The sequence below is a fragment of the Malaclemys terrapin genome, chromosome 6 (genome assembly GCF_027887155.1).
Source record: "Malaclemys terrapin pileata isolate rMalTer1 chromosome 6, rMalTer1.hap1, whole genome shotgun sequence".
Classification (NCBI taxonomy): Eukaryota; Metazoa; Chordata; order Testudines; family Emydidae; genus Malaclemys; species Malaclemys terrapin.
The window spans coordinates 132,955,562-132,968,465 of NC_071510.1; the positions used below are offsets into that span (position 1 = coordinate 132,955,562).

Genomic DNA, 12,904 nt, shown 5'->3' on the forward strand with positions numbered 1-12,904 from the left:
CCAACGGTCTCGCATGATATTCTTATCGATAAACTAGGCAAATACAATTTAGATGGGGCTACTATAAGGTGGGTGCATAACTGGCTGGATAACCGTACTCAGAGAGTTGTTATTAATGGTTCCCAATCCTGCTGGAAAGGCGTAACGAGTGGGGTTCCGCAGGGGTCTGTTTTGGGACCGGCTCTGTTCAATATCTTCATCAACGACTTAGATATTGGCATAGAAAGTACGCTTATTAAGTTTGCGGATGATACCAAACTGGGAGGGATTGCAACTGCTTTGGAGGACAGGGTCATAATTCAAAATGATCTGGACAAATTGGAGAAATGGTCTGAGTTAAACAGGATGAAGTTTAACAAAGACAAATGCAAAGTGCTCCACTTAGGAAGAAAAAATCAGTTTCACACATACAGAATGGGAAGAGACTGTCTAGGAAGGAGTACGGCAGAAAGGGATCTAGGGGTTATAGTGGACCACAAGCTAAATATGAGTCAACAGTGTGATGCTGTTGCAAAAAAAGCAAACATGATTCTGGGATGTATTAACAGGTGTGTTGTGAGCAAGACACAAGAAGTCATTCTTCCGCTCTACTCTGCACTGGTTAGGCCTCAGCTGGAGTATTGTGTCCAGTTCTGGGCACCGCATTTTAAAAAAGATATGGAGGAAATTGGAGAGGGTCCAGAGAAGAGCAACAAGAATGATTAAAGGTCTAGAGAACATGACCTATGAAGGAAGGCTGAAAGAACTGGGTTTGTTTAGTTTGGAAAAGAGAAGACTGAGAGGGGACATGATAGCAGTTTTCGGGTATCTAAAAGGGTGTCATGAGGAGGGAGAAAACTTGTTCACCTTAGCCTCTAAGGCTAGAACCAGAAGCAATGGGTTTAAACTGCAGCAAGGGAGGTCTAGATTGGACATTAGGAAAAAGTTCCTAACTGTCAGGGTGGTTAAACACTGGAATAAATTGCCTAGGGAGGTTGTGGAATCTCCGTCTCTGGAGATATTTAAGAGTAGGTTAGATAAATGTCTATCAGGGATGGTCTAGACAGTATTTGGTCCTGCCATGCGGGCAGGGGACTGGACTCGATGACCTCTCGATGTCCCTTCCAGTCTTAGAATCTATGAAAACTACAAGCTCACCTCTGCTATGCATCTGAACCTCAAGAATTGAATTCAAGTCTGTCTATATATTGATCTTTTAACCAACACTCTCTCTCTTTTCTTTTTTTAATAAATTTTAGCTTAGTTAATAAGAATTGGCTATAGCGTGTATTTTGGGTAAGATCTAAGTTATAATTGAACCTGGGTGTGTGGCTGATCCTTTGGGATCGGAAGAACCTTTTCTTTTATATGATGAGAGAAGATTTTCAGTAATCATCATCATATCTGACAGGTGTGTCTGGACGGAGGCTTGAGGCTGGGCACTTTAAGGGAATTGCCTTGTTTGGACGTCTGAGTAACCAGTGAGGTAACACAGAGGCTGTTTTGTGCTGGTTGGTAAATCTAAGTATTGGAATATCCACCAGTGTTTGGGGTTTGTCTGCCCCGTTTTGTTTGCAGTTCACCCTGATTGAGTGACCTCAGCTGGCTCCCACGGGCAGCACCGTCACAGGGTGTATGGGTCACCGGGGTCCTGGGAGGGGAGGAGGAGGACTGGGAGTAGAGGGGAGCAGGTCACCAGGTGCAGGGTCCCGGGGCTGGTTCCTCGGCCGCTCTCACTGGGGATCGATGCAGGTGTAGGTCGTGTTCCCCCACAGGAAAGTGGGAGGGGCAGAGCCGTGGCCCCACTGCAAGGTGAGGGCACTCTGCTCACAGATCCAGCGGCAGGGGTCTGTGCACGACCCGTCCGACAGCCCACGGCCCGACACCCTCCCACAAGCCAGGTAGGAGGCGGTGGAGCGCGTCACTGGGAAGAGCCTGGGCAGAGAGAACACAACAGGCAGCGTCAGCGACTGCTCCGTCAGGACGTGTCCTGGGGCCTCCTTCATGGAGATCCCTGGGGGCAACACCCAACCCTCCACCCCACAGGGGCTCTGACAGAGCCGGGCTGGGGCCCCAGAAACCAGGTGCAAACTGCAGCTCAGGGCCCCCAGGAACCAGCAGCGTATTCGAGGGGATTCTCCCTGGGAGCACGCTTGGTCATGAGACCCCTGAGCCCAAGGGCCCATCTAGTCTGGTCTCCTGGCTCTGCCGCTGCCTGGCTGAGGCCATGGGCAAGGCAGGCACTGCCGCTCCTGGTGCCAGCTGTAGGTTGGGGGCATGTGGGGGTGCAATCAAATCCACCATGTTAGCGCAGTTCAGGCAGGACAGGATGTGAGGGGAGCCCCCAGGGATCAGCTACAGCCTGTTGGAACCCGTGCTTGGGGCCCCTCCCTGAGCACGGAGGGGGTGTGTGGGGGAGATCTCTGTGCAGCCTGTGTAACAGGCAGGGAGGGTGGGGGAGCTGGGGAGAGCTGGCTGTGGGCAGCTCCTCTGCCTGTATTGTCTTCAGCTCTCCGGAGCCGCAGGACCACGTGAGAGCGTCCCAGCAGCCCAGTGGGCAGTTCTCGGCAGCCCTGGTAGAGGAGAGCCCAGGGGCCAAGGCGGGGGGCTTACCCGTTCAGTGCGGAGCCGTCCACCCACTTCCAGTCACGCCCGGCATGTTCCTTCTTCAGCCCAATGTGGAACGTGTTGCTCTTGGACACGCGCTGCAGGAAGGCCTGCCGCACAAGGAGCCGGTGAGTGTGAGCCCTAGCTCCGTGTCACACGCGTGCACATACTCACACATGTGTGCGCACACGCTGCACTAAGCAGCCCAAGCAGCTGTGGGCAGAGCAGTGTGGACGAGCAGACAAGCGCAGTCCCAGGGGCAGCTCGCTCTCACTGGCGCGAGGTGTGGGCCGAGCAGCCGTGGTCGTGGGTCTTGGGCCCAAACCCAGCAGGGCTCTGTCTGCAGGGAAGGACACCGGCCCTGCTGCCAGGAGCCACCATTGTTACTAAGCTACTGGCAACAATGGGGTTTGGGCAAATACCCAGCGCCACTCTGTGCGTCTCACGCCGCCTGCACCGGGCCCAGCCGTCGGTGCCTCGACTGTATGTCTGAACGGCACCTCTAGCAGCACCGCGCCCTGGCGCTTTGCTGGGCCAGCAGTGACTCCCACGGGCCAGCACCCTCCTCGGAGCGCCCCACGCAGGGAGCCCACTCGCCCGGTTTATACCGACATGCCTCTTTTGGGCTGCGCTGTCTCCTGGCCAGGGCTGGGACAGAACCGGACGTGGGTTTGCCCAGTATCAGATGGAGGGGGAGGGGGAGGAGGTGCCGTTTTGAACAGTGCGGCGCTTCGCCCCCACTGACGTGATCTTGCATACACACTGTGTGCGAGGTCAGGCCAGCGGGAGTGGGGGCAGCACGCTCTTGAAAATGGGGTCACCGTGTGGCGTGATCCCGCACGCACCATGCAGAGGAGGTCACACCGGCAGGGGCGGGGTCACGCCATCCCCAGAAGTACGGGAATGTCCCGTATTCTGGGAACGTGTGAGTGCCTGCCCACCCCCCACGCTCCCTGCAGCGCAGCACCCCCAGCGCAGCCCTGACTGTGCAGGGAGAGCGCCTCCTGCTGAGCCCCGCTGCTCCCTGCAGCGCAGCACCCCTAACACTGCACTGGGGCCAGCCCTGACTGTGCAGGGAGAGCGCCTCCTGCTGAGACAGCTCTGATCTCTGTTCCCTGGAGATCTCCCATCACCCCGCGCGGGAAGGACGCCCCCTCTGTCTACCTGCTGGAATTGCACTGGCAATGGCAAAATCCTCTGTGCCGGGGTGACCAATGAAAACTGCCAAGAACCCACCAGCCCAGTGCCAGATCCCTCCTCCCTGCACTAGGCCTTGCCCCGGAAAGTGTGGGGCAGGGGCTGTACTCCCTTTGCCAGCGCCTCCAGGCATTCAGCACCATGGCCGGGGAGGGGAGGGTGGCTGGGTGCAGGGCCAGGAGCAGGTTTGGGCAGCGCCCCAGTCCATGGCCCTACGGTGCAGCTGTCCTGGCCCTCGCGCCGAGCACTCACCAGCGTGGCGTTGGCTCTGATGGTGACGAGCTGGGCACCACGGGAGCAGCAATCCTCTTTGCTCTTGGCCCAGTCCCTCTTGGCTGAAGAAAAGTAATAGCACTTCCCCGTGTCCCCGAGCCAGCCGGATGGGCAGAACTGGCACCGCCCTGTACGGAGAGAGGGCAGCTGAGAAAACCAGGGAGCCCAGCCCACGCTACGGCAGGGCCAGTCAGAGCAGGAGGCAGCTCCAGACCTGTGTCTCTGCCCCAGCCCTGGGGTGCGTACTGCTCTGCCTCGGCCATGGCGGGGCCCACCCCAGGATCCCACAGCGGATCGGGGGTCCTGGGATGAGCCAGGGGGGTCTCCCAGCGCTCTGGCTCCCAGGCTGTTGAGGGCTTGGTGCTGCTTCCAGCCCAGGAGGTGATGGGCAGTCAGGGCAGAGCTGGGGGGGAGTGTGCTGGAGTGCTAGACACGAGGCCTAGATTGTGGGTGCCAACAGCCCATGGGGAAGGACTCTGGGCTGCTCAGTCCTACAGGGCTGGGAGCCGGGCTGACTCTGGGGGGCAGCGAGACCCTCCCCAAGCCTTTCCCAGGACCCTGCCCCACTCACGTACCTGCCAGGAACCTCTCCTGCTGCTGCAGCCTGTGTTCGAGGCTCTCCTCCATGCTCTTCAGCTTCGGGGCACAGCTCCCCACTTGCCCTAAAGTTGCAGACTATGAACACAGGAACTGCCAGCCTGGCTCAGCCCAGGGGCCCCTCTAGCCTGGCCTCCTGGCTCTGGCACTGCCCAGTGCCAGCTGCATCAGAGGACAGGACAGGGAACCGCTGCATGGCCAGCTGTGGAATAACCAGCCCATGGGGGAAATTCCCCCACCCTGCCAGTTAGGGGCTTGGCTCAGGCCCTGAGGTCACAGGGATTACATCCCATCTCAAAGCTCTTGTCTCCTCTCTGCTGGAGCGCTGGATGCCCTCGTTAGCCACGCAATGTTTAATCCTCATTTGGTTCCTTCTGAGCTTTTGGGCTCAGTGTGTCATGGGGCAGAGAGTTCCCCAGGAGCACGTCCAAGGTGGTTCCTTGTCTCTGTTTCAGGTTTGTTGCCTCTGACTCCCCGGCTGGGCCCTTGTCCCTGTGTTATAAGCCAGGCAGAAGAGAAGATCCCAGTGTCCCGTCCCTACCCGGTGGGTTATTCTGGGCCCCTTTGTCCCTCTCAGGCCTCTCCTCCCTAACCCGCACCGGCTCAGCCTTTCAGCCTCTTCTCAGGGCAATCTCGCCAGGTGATGACTGGTCTTTATTGCTAGTCTCTGACCGCGCCGTGCCCAGCATCCCAGGGGCTCGCGGGCGGCCCAGTGAGCTGTACGATGGCACTGGAGAATTCTCTAGTCTGTTCTCCAGCCGGGGCCTTTCGCAGCCGGATGTTTTGCAGGCGCCGCGGTGCGCTGAGCAGGATTGGCGGAGGGGTTCGAGTGACTCCTTTCTCTGGGCAAGACTTTGCATTTGTCGTATTGAATTTCATCTGCCACCCTGCAGCCCAGGCAGCAGCTGGTGAGCGCGCCCCCTAGACGTGCTGGGGGGGCGGGGGCAAGAGGGGAGGCTGCCGCTCCCCCTCTCGAGGGGCTGAGGGAGGAGGCCAGAAGCTGGCTATGCCATGCAGCTGCTTTGTGGCTACGTGCCCCGGGCTCGTCCTCTGGGAACCTTTGCACAGCTCCCACCCCAGCACCCAGCTCCGGGCAGGATCCTGCCCCCCCGGGTGCTGCAGTGACCGGCCGCTGCCCATACTCACGGTGCAGGCCCAGGCCGAGCAGCGCGGCCAGGAGCGGGATGCACAGGAGAGCCAGGCCGAGAGCCACCTGCCGCCAGGATGCCGAGGGGAGCCGCTGCAGGGCTGACGGAGAGAGAGTCCGTGTGGGTCAGCGCTGGGGGAGGCTCAGCACAGCAGGGTCCCCCAGTAACAGCTAGAGGCGCTTTCGGGAGGCCTCAACATGGTGGGGTCCCCCTGGGTCCCAGCACACAGATTGCTGGGGGGGAGATCCCTGGGGGGGGGGGACTCAGCATGGTGGGGTCCCCCTGGGTCCCAGCACACAGATTGCTGGGGGAGGGAGATCCCTGGGGGGGGACACTCAGCATGGTGGGGTCCCCCTGGGTCCCAGCACACAGATTGCTGGGGGGGAGATCCCTGTGGGGGACACTCAGCATGGTGGGGTCCCCCTGGGTCCCAGCACACGGATTGCTGGGGGGGAGATCCCTGGGGGGGGACACTCAGCATGGTGGGGTCCCCCTGGGTCCCAGCACACGGATTGCTGAGGGGGGAGATCCCTGGGGGGGGACACTCAGCATGGTGGGGTCCCCCTGGGTCCCAGCACACAGATTGCTGGGGGGGAGATCCCTGGGGGGGGGGACTCAGCATGGTGGGGTCCCCCTGGGTCCCAGCACACAGATTGCTGGGGGAGGGGGGGGCTCTCTAGGGGGCTCAGTGTGGCGGGGTCAGGCTGGGGGAGGGTTGCCAGCTCAGCCTGCCCTGTCAGGGAGTCCCCGTTGGTTGAGTCTCTGATATAAGGTGTTCTGCCCGTTCCCTGTCTCTGGCTGCCCAGCCAGGGGCTCACAGCATCACAGACATCAGCGCCCCGGCCCTGGGAGAAGCACTTCAGCATCCCCCCCACTGCAGCACGGGGAGAGGGGCCGGAGCTCGCCCGGGGCCACAGAGCTGGGAATAGATGTCGGATCCCCAGCGCCTTGTCCCCTGCTCCGGGACGTCCTGAGAGCAGCAGGTCTCACAGGCAGGGGGGCTGTGTGTGCGTGTCCGGGCATGTGTCCTTGTGTCTCTGGAGTGAGGGTCCCTTAGCTGTGACCCCAGCTTTAATGATGCCCCCAGTTCCGCCCTGTCCCCTCCCCAAGCCGCTAGCACCTTTCTCGCAGGCCTAGCCCTGTGGGGGGGTCCGTTACCTGCGGTCGGGGCTGGTGGGGGGAAGTAGATGTCGGCGTACACGACCCCCTCTGCCATCCCTTGGGCTCCAGCCATGCTCCCTGCTACTGGGACGGCAACACCCCCGCCCCCGCGCAGCCTGGTGTGGCGTGAAATGGAAAGTGTCACTGCCCGTTTCCGTCCCCAGAGACGCCAGCTGGGCGGGCGAGTGCGCGCGGGGGCGGCAGCCGGCTCGGCACAGCCCTAGCAGCTCTCCCGGGGGGCAGTCCCTGCTGAGGCCTGCCCAGCGGGGAGACAGGGACACCCAGCAGAGCCCGGGCACAGGGCACCAGGTACCGGCTAGGCTGGCCAGGCCGGGCTCCAGCTGCTCTGCCCGGGCACGGCCATGGGTCCAGCCCCACACAGAGCTGCCCCGAAGGCTCCAGAGCCCCCCTTGCCGGTGCCTGGCTGCTCTGTGATGCAGTACACGCCCGCCGGGCCCTGGCTTCCCCCTGTCATGGCTGGTGGCTCATGCATGGAGCACATGACAGCGGCCCTGCGAGGACAGACAGATGTGTCGTGGGCGGCCTTCCTGCCCCCGGCCACCACTGCCACAGGCCTCATGATCAGGGGCCCCTCGACGTGCCTGGGACTGAGGGGAACCGGGGCAGGGCAGGAGAACGTGAGCAGCGAGCTGGCTGCCGCCCTGCCCATCGGGGCCCTGTGCCCGGCTCAGCCCTGGCGAACCAGCCCCGGCTCGGCCCTGCCCCCACAGGCAGGTCCCAAAGGGCCCAGCCCAGCTGTCTCTCTGTGGTCCAGCGTCTCTCTGCTGCTCGGTGGCCCGTGACCTGTGGCTGGAACAATGGCTGAGGCTGTCGTGTCTGAGGTGCCGGGAACTAGACACCGGGGCCCAGCGCAGAGGGAGCGTGACTGCAACTGCCACCCCCAGGGAAACGCTGTGTAAACAACCCCCCCGCCCCCGTCCTGTGTGGGGCCCAGCTACAGCCCTGACCCCCCTGCCCCCAGGCCCCAGCTACAGCCCTGACCCCCCTCAAGCCTATGTGGGGCCAGCTCCAGTCATGACCCCTCCCCCCCACGCCGGGCCTGTGGGGGGCCAGCTACAGAGGGTGATCATACATCCCGTTTTGGCCGGGACAGTCTCTTTTTTAAGCCCTGTCCTGGCCGTCCCAAATGTTTTGGCAGAAGTGGGTATTTGATCAGTTGGCAAGAGCAAAGGGGACAAATGCCCCCTTTTGTTAAAAAAGGGGGGTGCAGAGGAATGTACAGGGGGGCGAGTGGCAATGCCAGCCCCACGCAGGAGGGGGGACAGGGCTTGGGCAGGGGGCGGGCAGGGCTCGGGTGAGCAGTGACCCCGTGTGGGGGCGAGGGGGGATAGGGCTTGGGTGACCGGCTCGAGACAGCCCTGTGCAGTGTCCTGTTTTCCCTTTGGGAAATATGGCCACCCTTCAGCTACAGCCCTGGGCCTGGCGGGGGAGCTTCTGGCCTGAGGGAGGGGCCAGTTCCCGCACTGGGCCGGTGCGGGGCCCAGCTACAGCCCTGCCCTCCGCCCCCCAGGATGCTCTGTTCAGAAAGGGCCTGTCGGGCCACTTGGCCGAGGGCGACAGATGCCCCGTGTCGCCAGCCTCCCCAGGGCCTGCAGTGGCACCGAGCCCCCTGCCTAGAATAATACACACAACCCCTCTGAGCGCTTGTCTGGTTCGTCTGTCCCTTTGCCGGGTCTGACTGTGCCCTTCCTAGAGCTTGGGGCAGTCTGCTTTCGAATTCCCCGGTGATTTGGCTCCCACCCACCCCCTGGGGACAATCCCGGCTGTGTCCATCTCACTGGTCGGACAGTTACCTTGTGTCTCCGTTCCCAATCTCCCACCCGCTCCCCATCTATTATTATCTGTATAGAGGACCCATCATGGACCACCGTCCCCCAGTGTTAGGTGCTGGATCAGCAGAAAAAGCCCGCTAGCTCCCTGTCCCCCCCAGGGATTACACTCAATCCCCCCTGCCCTGGGGAATCCTTGTCCCAACCTGTGCATGCCCTTTCGCCAGGCAGGACAGGCTTGGCTCATTCTGCCTTCCTTGTACCCAAGTCCCTCCTGCCCCCTTCTCTGAGCCCCCTCTGCGGTGGGCCAGGAACGTATTGCAGAGACCCACTGCCTTCCATCACTCAACCCAGAGCTTGCTTCGGAGAAGGGAAATGGTTGTAGCCCTAGAGACCGCCTGATCCCTCCTCTCTCTCCACTTTATCATCCATCCCCATATACACCCACCTCCCTCTCCACCCAGCCATCCCTACATCCATCCATTTCCCCGCGTACATCTATCAATCAATCTAGCCAGCCACCTCTCCATCCCCCCAGCTATCCATCCCCCCAGATACAGCTATCGGTTCATTCACCCATCCCCACAGCTATCCATCCCCCCCAGATACAGCTATCGGTTCATTCACCCATCCCCCCAGCTATCCATCCCCCCCAGATACAGCTATCGGTTCATTCACCCATCCCCACAGCTATCCATCCCCCCAGATACAGCTATCGGTTCATTCACCCATCCCCCCAGCTATCCATCCCCCCAGATACAGCTATCGGTTCATTCACCCATCCCCACAGCTATCCATCCCCCCCAGATACAGCTATCGGTTCATTCACCCATCCCCACAGCTATCCATCCCCCCATTTCCATCCAGCTCTTGCTCCACCAGCTGCCAATCCCCATTTCTATCCATCCACCCCCTATCTGTTTATCTCCTATCCAACCACCCATTCATCCCCAGATCTATCCAACCTCCCAGGTATCTAGCTATCAATCCATTGTGCCATCCCCATATATATCCATCCATCTCTCCCTCACTCTCCACCATCTGTCCATTCCCATATCTATCTGTTCCTGTATCCATCCGTTTGTTCGTTTGTCCCCAAATCTATCTGTCCCCCTATCCGTCAGTCTGTGACACATGGCTAGAAAGGATTAAACATCCTGCAAAATAAATAACCCACAGAAGGCATGTGGGAGATAATGTTTGTGTTTTTGTGTATTTACATATGTATGAGTGGGGTCGACAATGTAACCAACAGTCCCTGTCTCTGCTGTATTCTGATCATTGAGAGGTCAAAAGAAGATCCTAGCATTTAAATGAATTGTAAACACAGGCTTTCTCAGTATTCATCTCTCTTTGAAATGTACTGTGAATGGTGGAGGAAAAAGCAAATGGCCGTATGTTAATTTGTATAGCTAAGTACCGGCGATGGACCTCCTTCAAAGTCATCCTAATGACCTTTTGCTCCCCGAGGAAATCCCAACATGTCAAAGAGGACATGAAACTGTATAAAATTCTGTCATCTCAGATCTGCTTAGGCTTCATCAGGGGAAGTTTGAGTCACAAGACTGAGGTCCCAGTGATGCTGGTCCGCCCTGAGTGTGAGATTCGGACATTGAACTATGACCTATGAACTGAGTTCTAAAGGAACTCTTTGCAACTACACAGCTCCCCATCTCTGCTGTGAACCTGCACCTCAATGGATTGAACTCATGTCTGTAGGTGTATAGATCTTTTAACCAGACTCTCTCTTTTGTTTTTTAATACATTTAGTTTAGTTAATAAGAATTGGCTGAAGCGTGTATTTGGGCAAGATCTGAACCATTCATTAACCTGGGAGGTGATGTGTCCGATCCTTTGGGATTGGTAGAACCTGTTCTTTTATATGATGAAATAAGATTTACAGAAATTTTCATGATATTCCACGTGGGTACCTGGATGGGGGCCTGAGGCTGGATCACTTTAAGGGAACTGTGTTGTTTGGAGTTCTGAGTAACCAGTAAGATAATAAAGAAGCTGTTTTGTGCTGGTTGGTGAATCTAAGTATTGGAATATCCACCAGTTTTGGGGACTGTCTGCCCCATTCTTTGCAGTTCACCTTAATTGAGTGACCATAGCTGTCTCCCCACTAGGACCCTTGTCACAGTGGCACAGTCGTGCTTGGATGCACATTATCACAGGTGAATTGGGTTTTGGGATCAGAACCACACACTTGTCAACATTTCATTTTGATATTGGAGAGTTTAAGGGTTAAAAATCAGTTACTGTGAGTGACCCATGATTAAGATCCTGACAGAAAAAGCCTAGAAGAATTGTGCTCACACACAGGGTTGTCTTAAGCAAAAGACTCCAGAGCAGGAACTGAAAAATCTGTTAATAGCCAGTGATAAGGAAGCAGACCCAGCGAATGCTCGCAGTGAGAAACCAGCACCTAGAACTGGAACAAAAGCAAAAACCAGCTGATGCGGAAGGAGAAGCTGCTGAGAGCGCCTGTGTTTGGAACGTGAACCAATGGCCGATATTCGACTGCAGGAACTAGAAGCGAAGGCAAACGTGGACAGACTTAAGCTCCAACTCAAGAGAATAAAGCAGGGGTCGGCAACCTTTCGCATCCAGCCCGTCAGGGTGTAGCCGCTGGCGGGCCGGTTTGTTTATCTGGAGCATCCATCGGCACGGAGCCCCGCAGCTCCCACTGGCCGTGGTTTGCCGTTCCTGGACAATGGGAGCTGTGGGAAGCAGTGGCTAGCATGTCCCTCGGCCTGCTCCGCTTCCCGCAGCTCCCATTGGCCGGGAACGGCGAACTGCGGCCAGTGGGAGCTGCGGGGCTCCCTTCCTGCGGATGCTCCAGATAAACAAACTGGCCCAGCCCGCTAGTGGCTTTACCCTGACGGGCTGGGTGCCAAAGGCTGCCGACCCCTGGAATAAAGGAACAGGAACCGTATCATCCTGAAAAACCAGCTCCTCTCAACAGCAAAGATGGGGATAGAATCTATCCAGTTTGTAACCATGTTGGTGTCTGACTCTAAGCAGTTGTCTGTGTGTAACCAAGTTTACCCCAACACTGCCACCTTTTATGTAAATGCTTCTGCTGTGAGCTCGGGTGAAGGTAACCCCATAACTTGCGCAGAGAATGTAAAAGTCAATGGCAAAAGCGGTTTAGGGGAAATTACAGCTTCTAACATCACTCTGGTTAAAGCAGATCTTGTCAAAGAGGAAGATTATTTACCAAATCAGAGTGTGAATGTTGTAATCTTCCATGACAGGGGTCGGCAACCTTTCAGAAGTGGTGTGCCAAGTTCACTGTCATTTAAGGTTTCCTGCGCCAGTAATACATTTTAACTTTTGTAGAAGGTCTCTCTCTATGTCTATATTATATAAATAAACTATTGTTGTATTTAAAGTAAATAAGGTTTTTAAAATATTTAAGAAGCTTCATTTAAAATCAAATTAAAATGCAGATCTTATCAATTTAGTGTGATCCTTGCCTGGGATCCTTGTCTGGGGTCCCAGCCACTGGCCCCGCTCAGCCCGCTACCGGCTGAGTGAATGGAACCCCTGACCGGCAGTGGGCTGAGCAGGGCTGGTGGCTGGAACCCCAGACAAGGATCCCAGACCCTGCTCAGCCCACTGCCAGTCTGGGCTGAGCGGGCTGAGCGGGGCCAGTGGCTGGGACCCCAGACCAGCAGTGGGCTGAGCCATTCAGCCCGCTACCGGTCTGGGTTCTGGCCGCCAGCTCCTGCCAGCTGGGATCCTGGCCGCCGGCCCCGCTACCAGCCTGGGGTTCTGCTCACCCAGGTCTGCAGGAGGCTGAGCGGGGCCGGTGGCTGGGACCCCGACTGGCAAGGGGCCGGCCACTGGCTCCTGCCAGCCGGGGTCTCAGCTGCCGGCCTGCTCAGCCCGCTGCCAGCCTGGGGTTCCTTGGGGGGTCCCCAGGCCGGCAGCGGGCGCTGAGTGGGGCAGGCGGCCGGGATCCCAGCTGGCAACGGGGCAGCAGCCGGAACCCTAGAGCGGCTGAGTGCTGTAGATTGCCAACCCCTGCTCTATGAGTTTACTGTCCGTGTGCCTTTAGCCAGACTCCATCGTGAATGGAACGGTGCTCAGCATGAAGTTATAGCTGGGGTAAGGAAGCTATTGCCTACGGATCCTTTCATTGGG

General features: G+C 58.1%; 1 protein-coding gene across 1 annotated transcript; it reads right to left on the reverse strand.

Moving 5' to 3' along the window:
- Positions 1 to 1,586: 1,586 nt before the first annotated feature.
- On the reverse strand, positions 1,587 to 7,035 carry LOC128839004 (killer cell lectin-like receptor subfamily G member 1). Its single transcript, XM_054031606.1, has 6 exons — positions 6,960 to 7,035; positions 5,800 to 5,901; positions 4,632 to 4,718; positions 4,036 to 4,184; positions 2,593 to 2,696; positions 1,587 to 1,914 (listed from the first exon to the last, which is right to left on the reverse strand). Exons 1-6 carry the CDS (start codon positions 7,033 to 7,035, stop codon positions 1,713 to 1,715), a joined length of 720 nt encoding a protein of 239 aa, XP_053887581.1. The 3' UTR covers positions 1,587 to 1,712.
- Between the last annotated feature and the right edge of the window lie 5,869 nt (positions 7,036 to 12,904).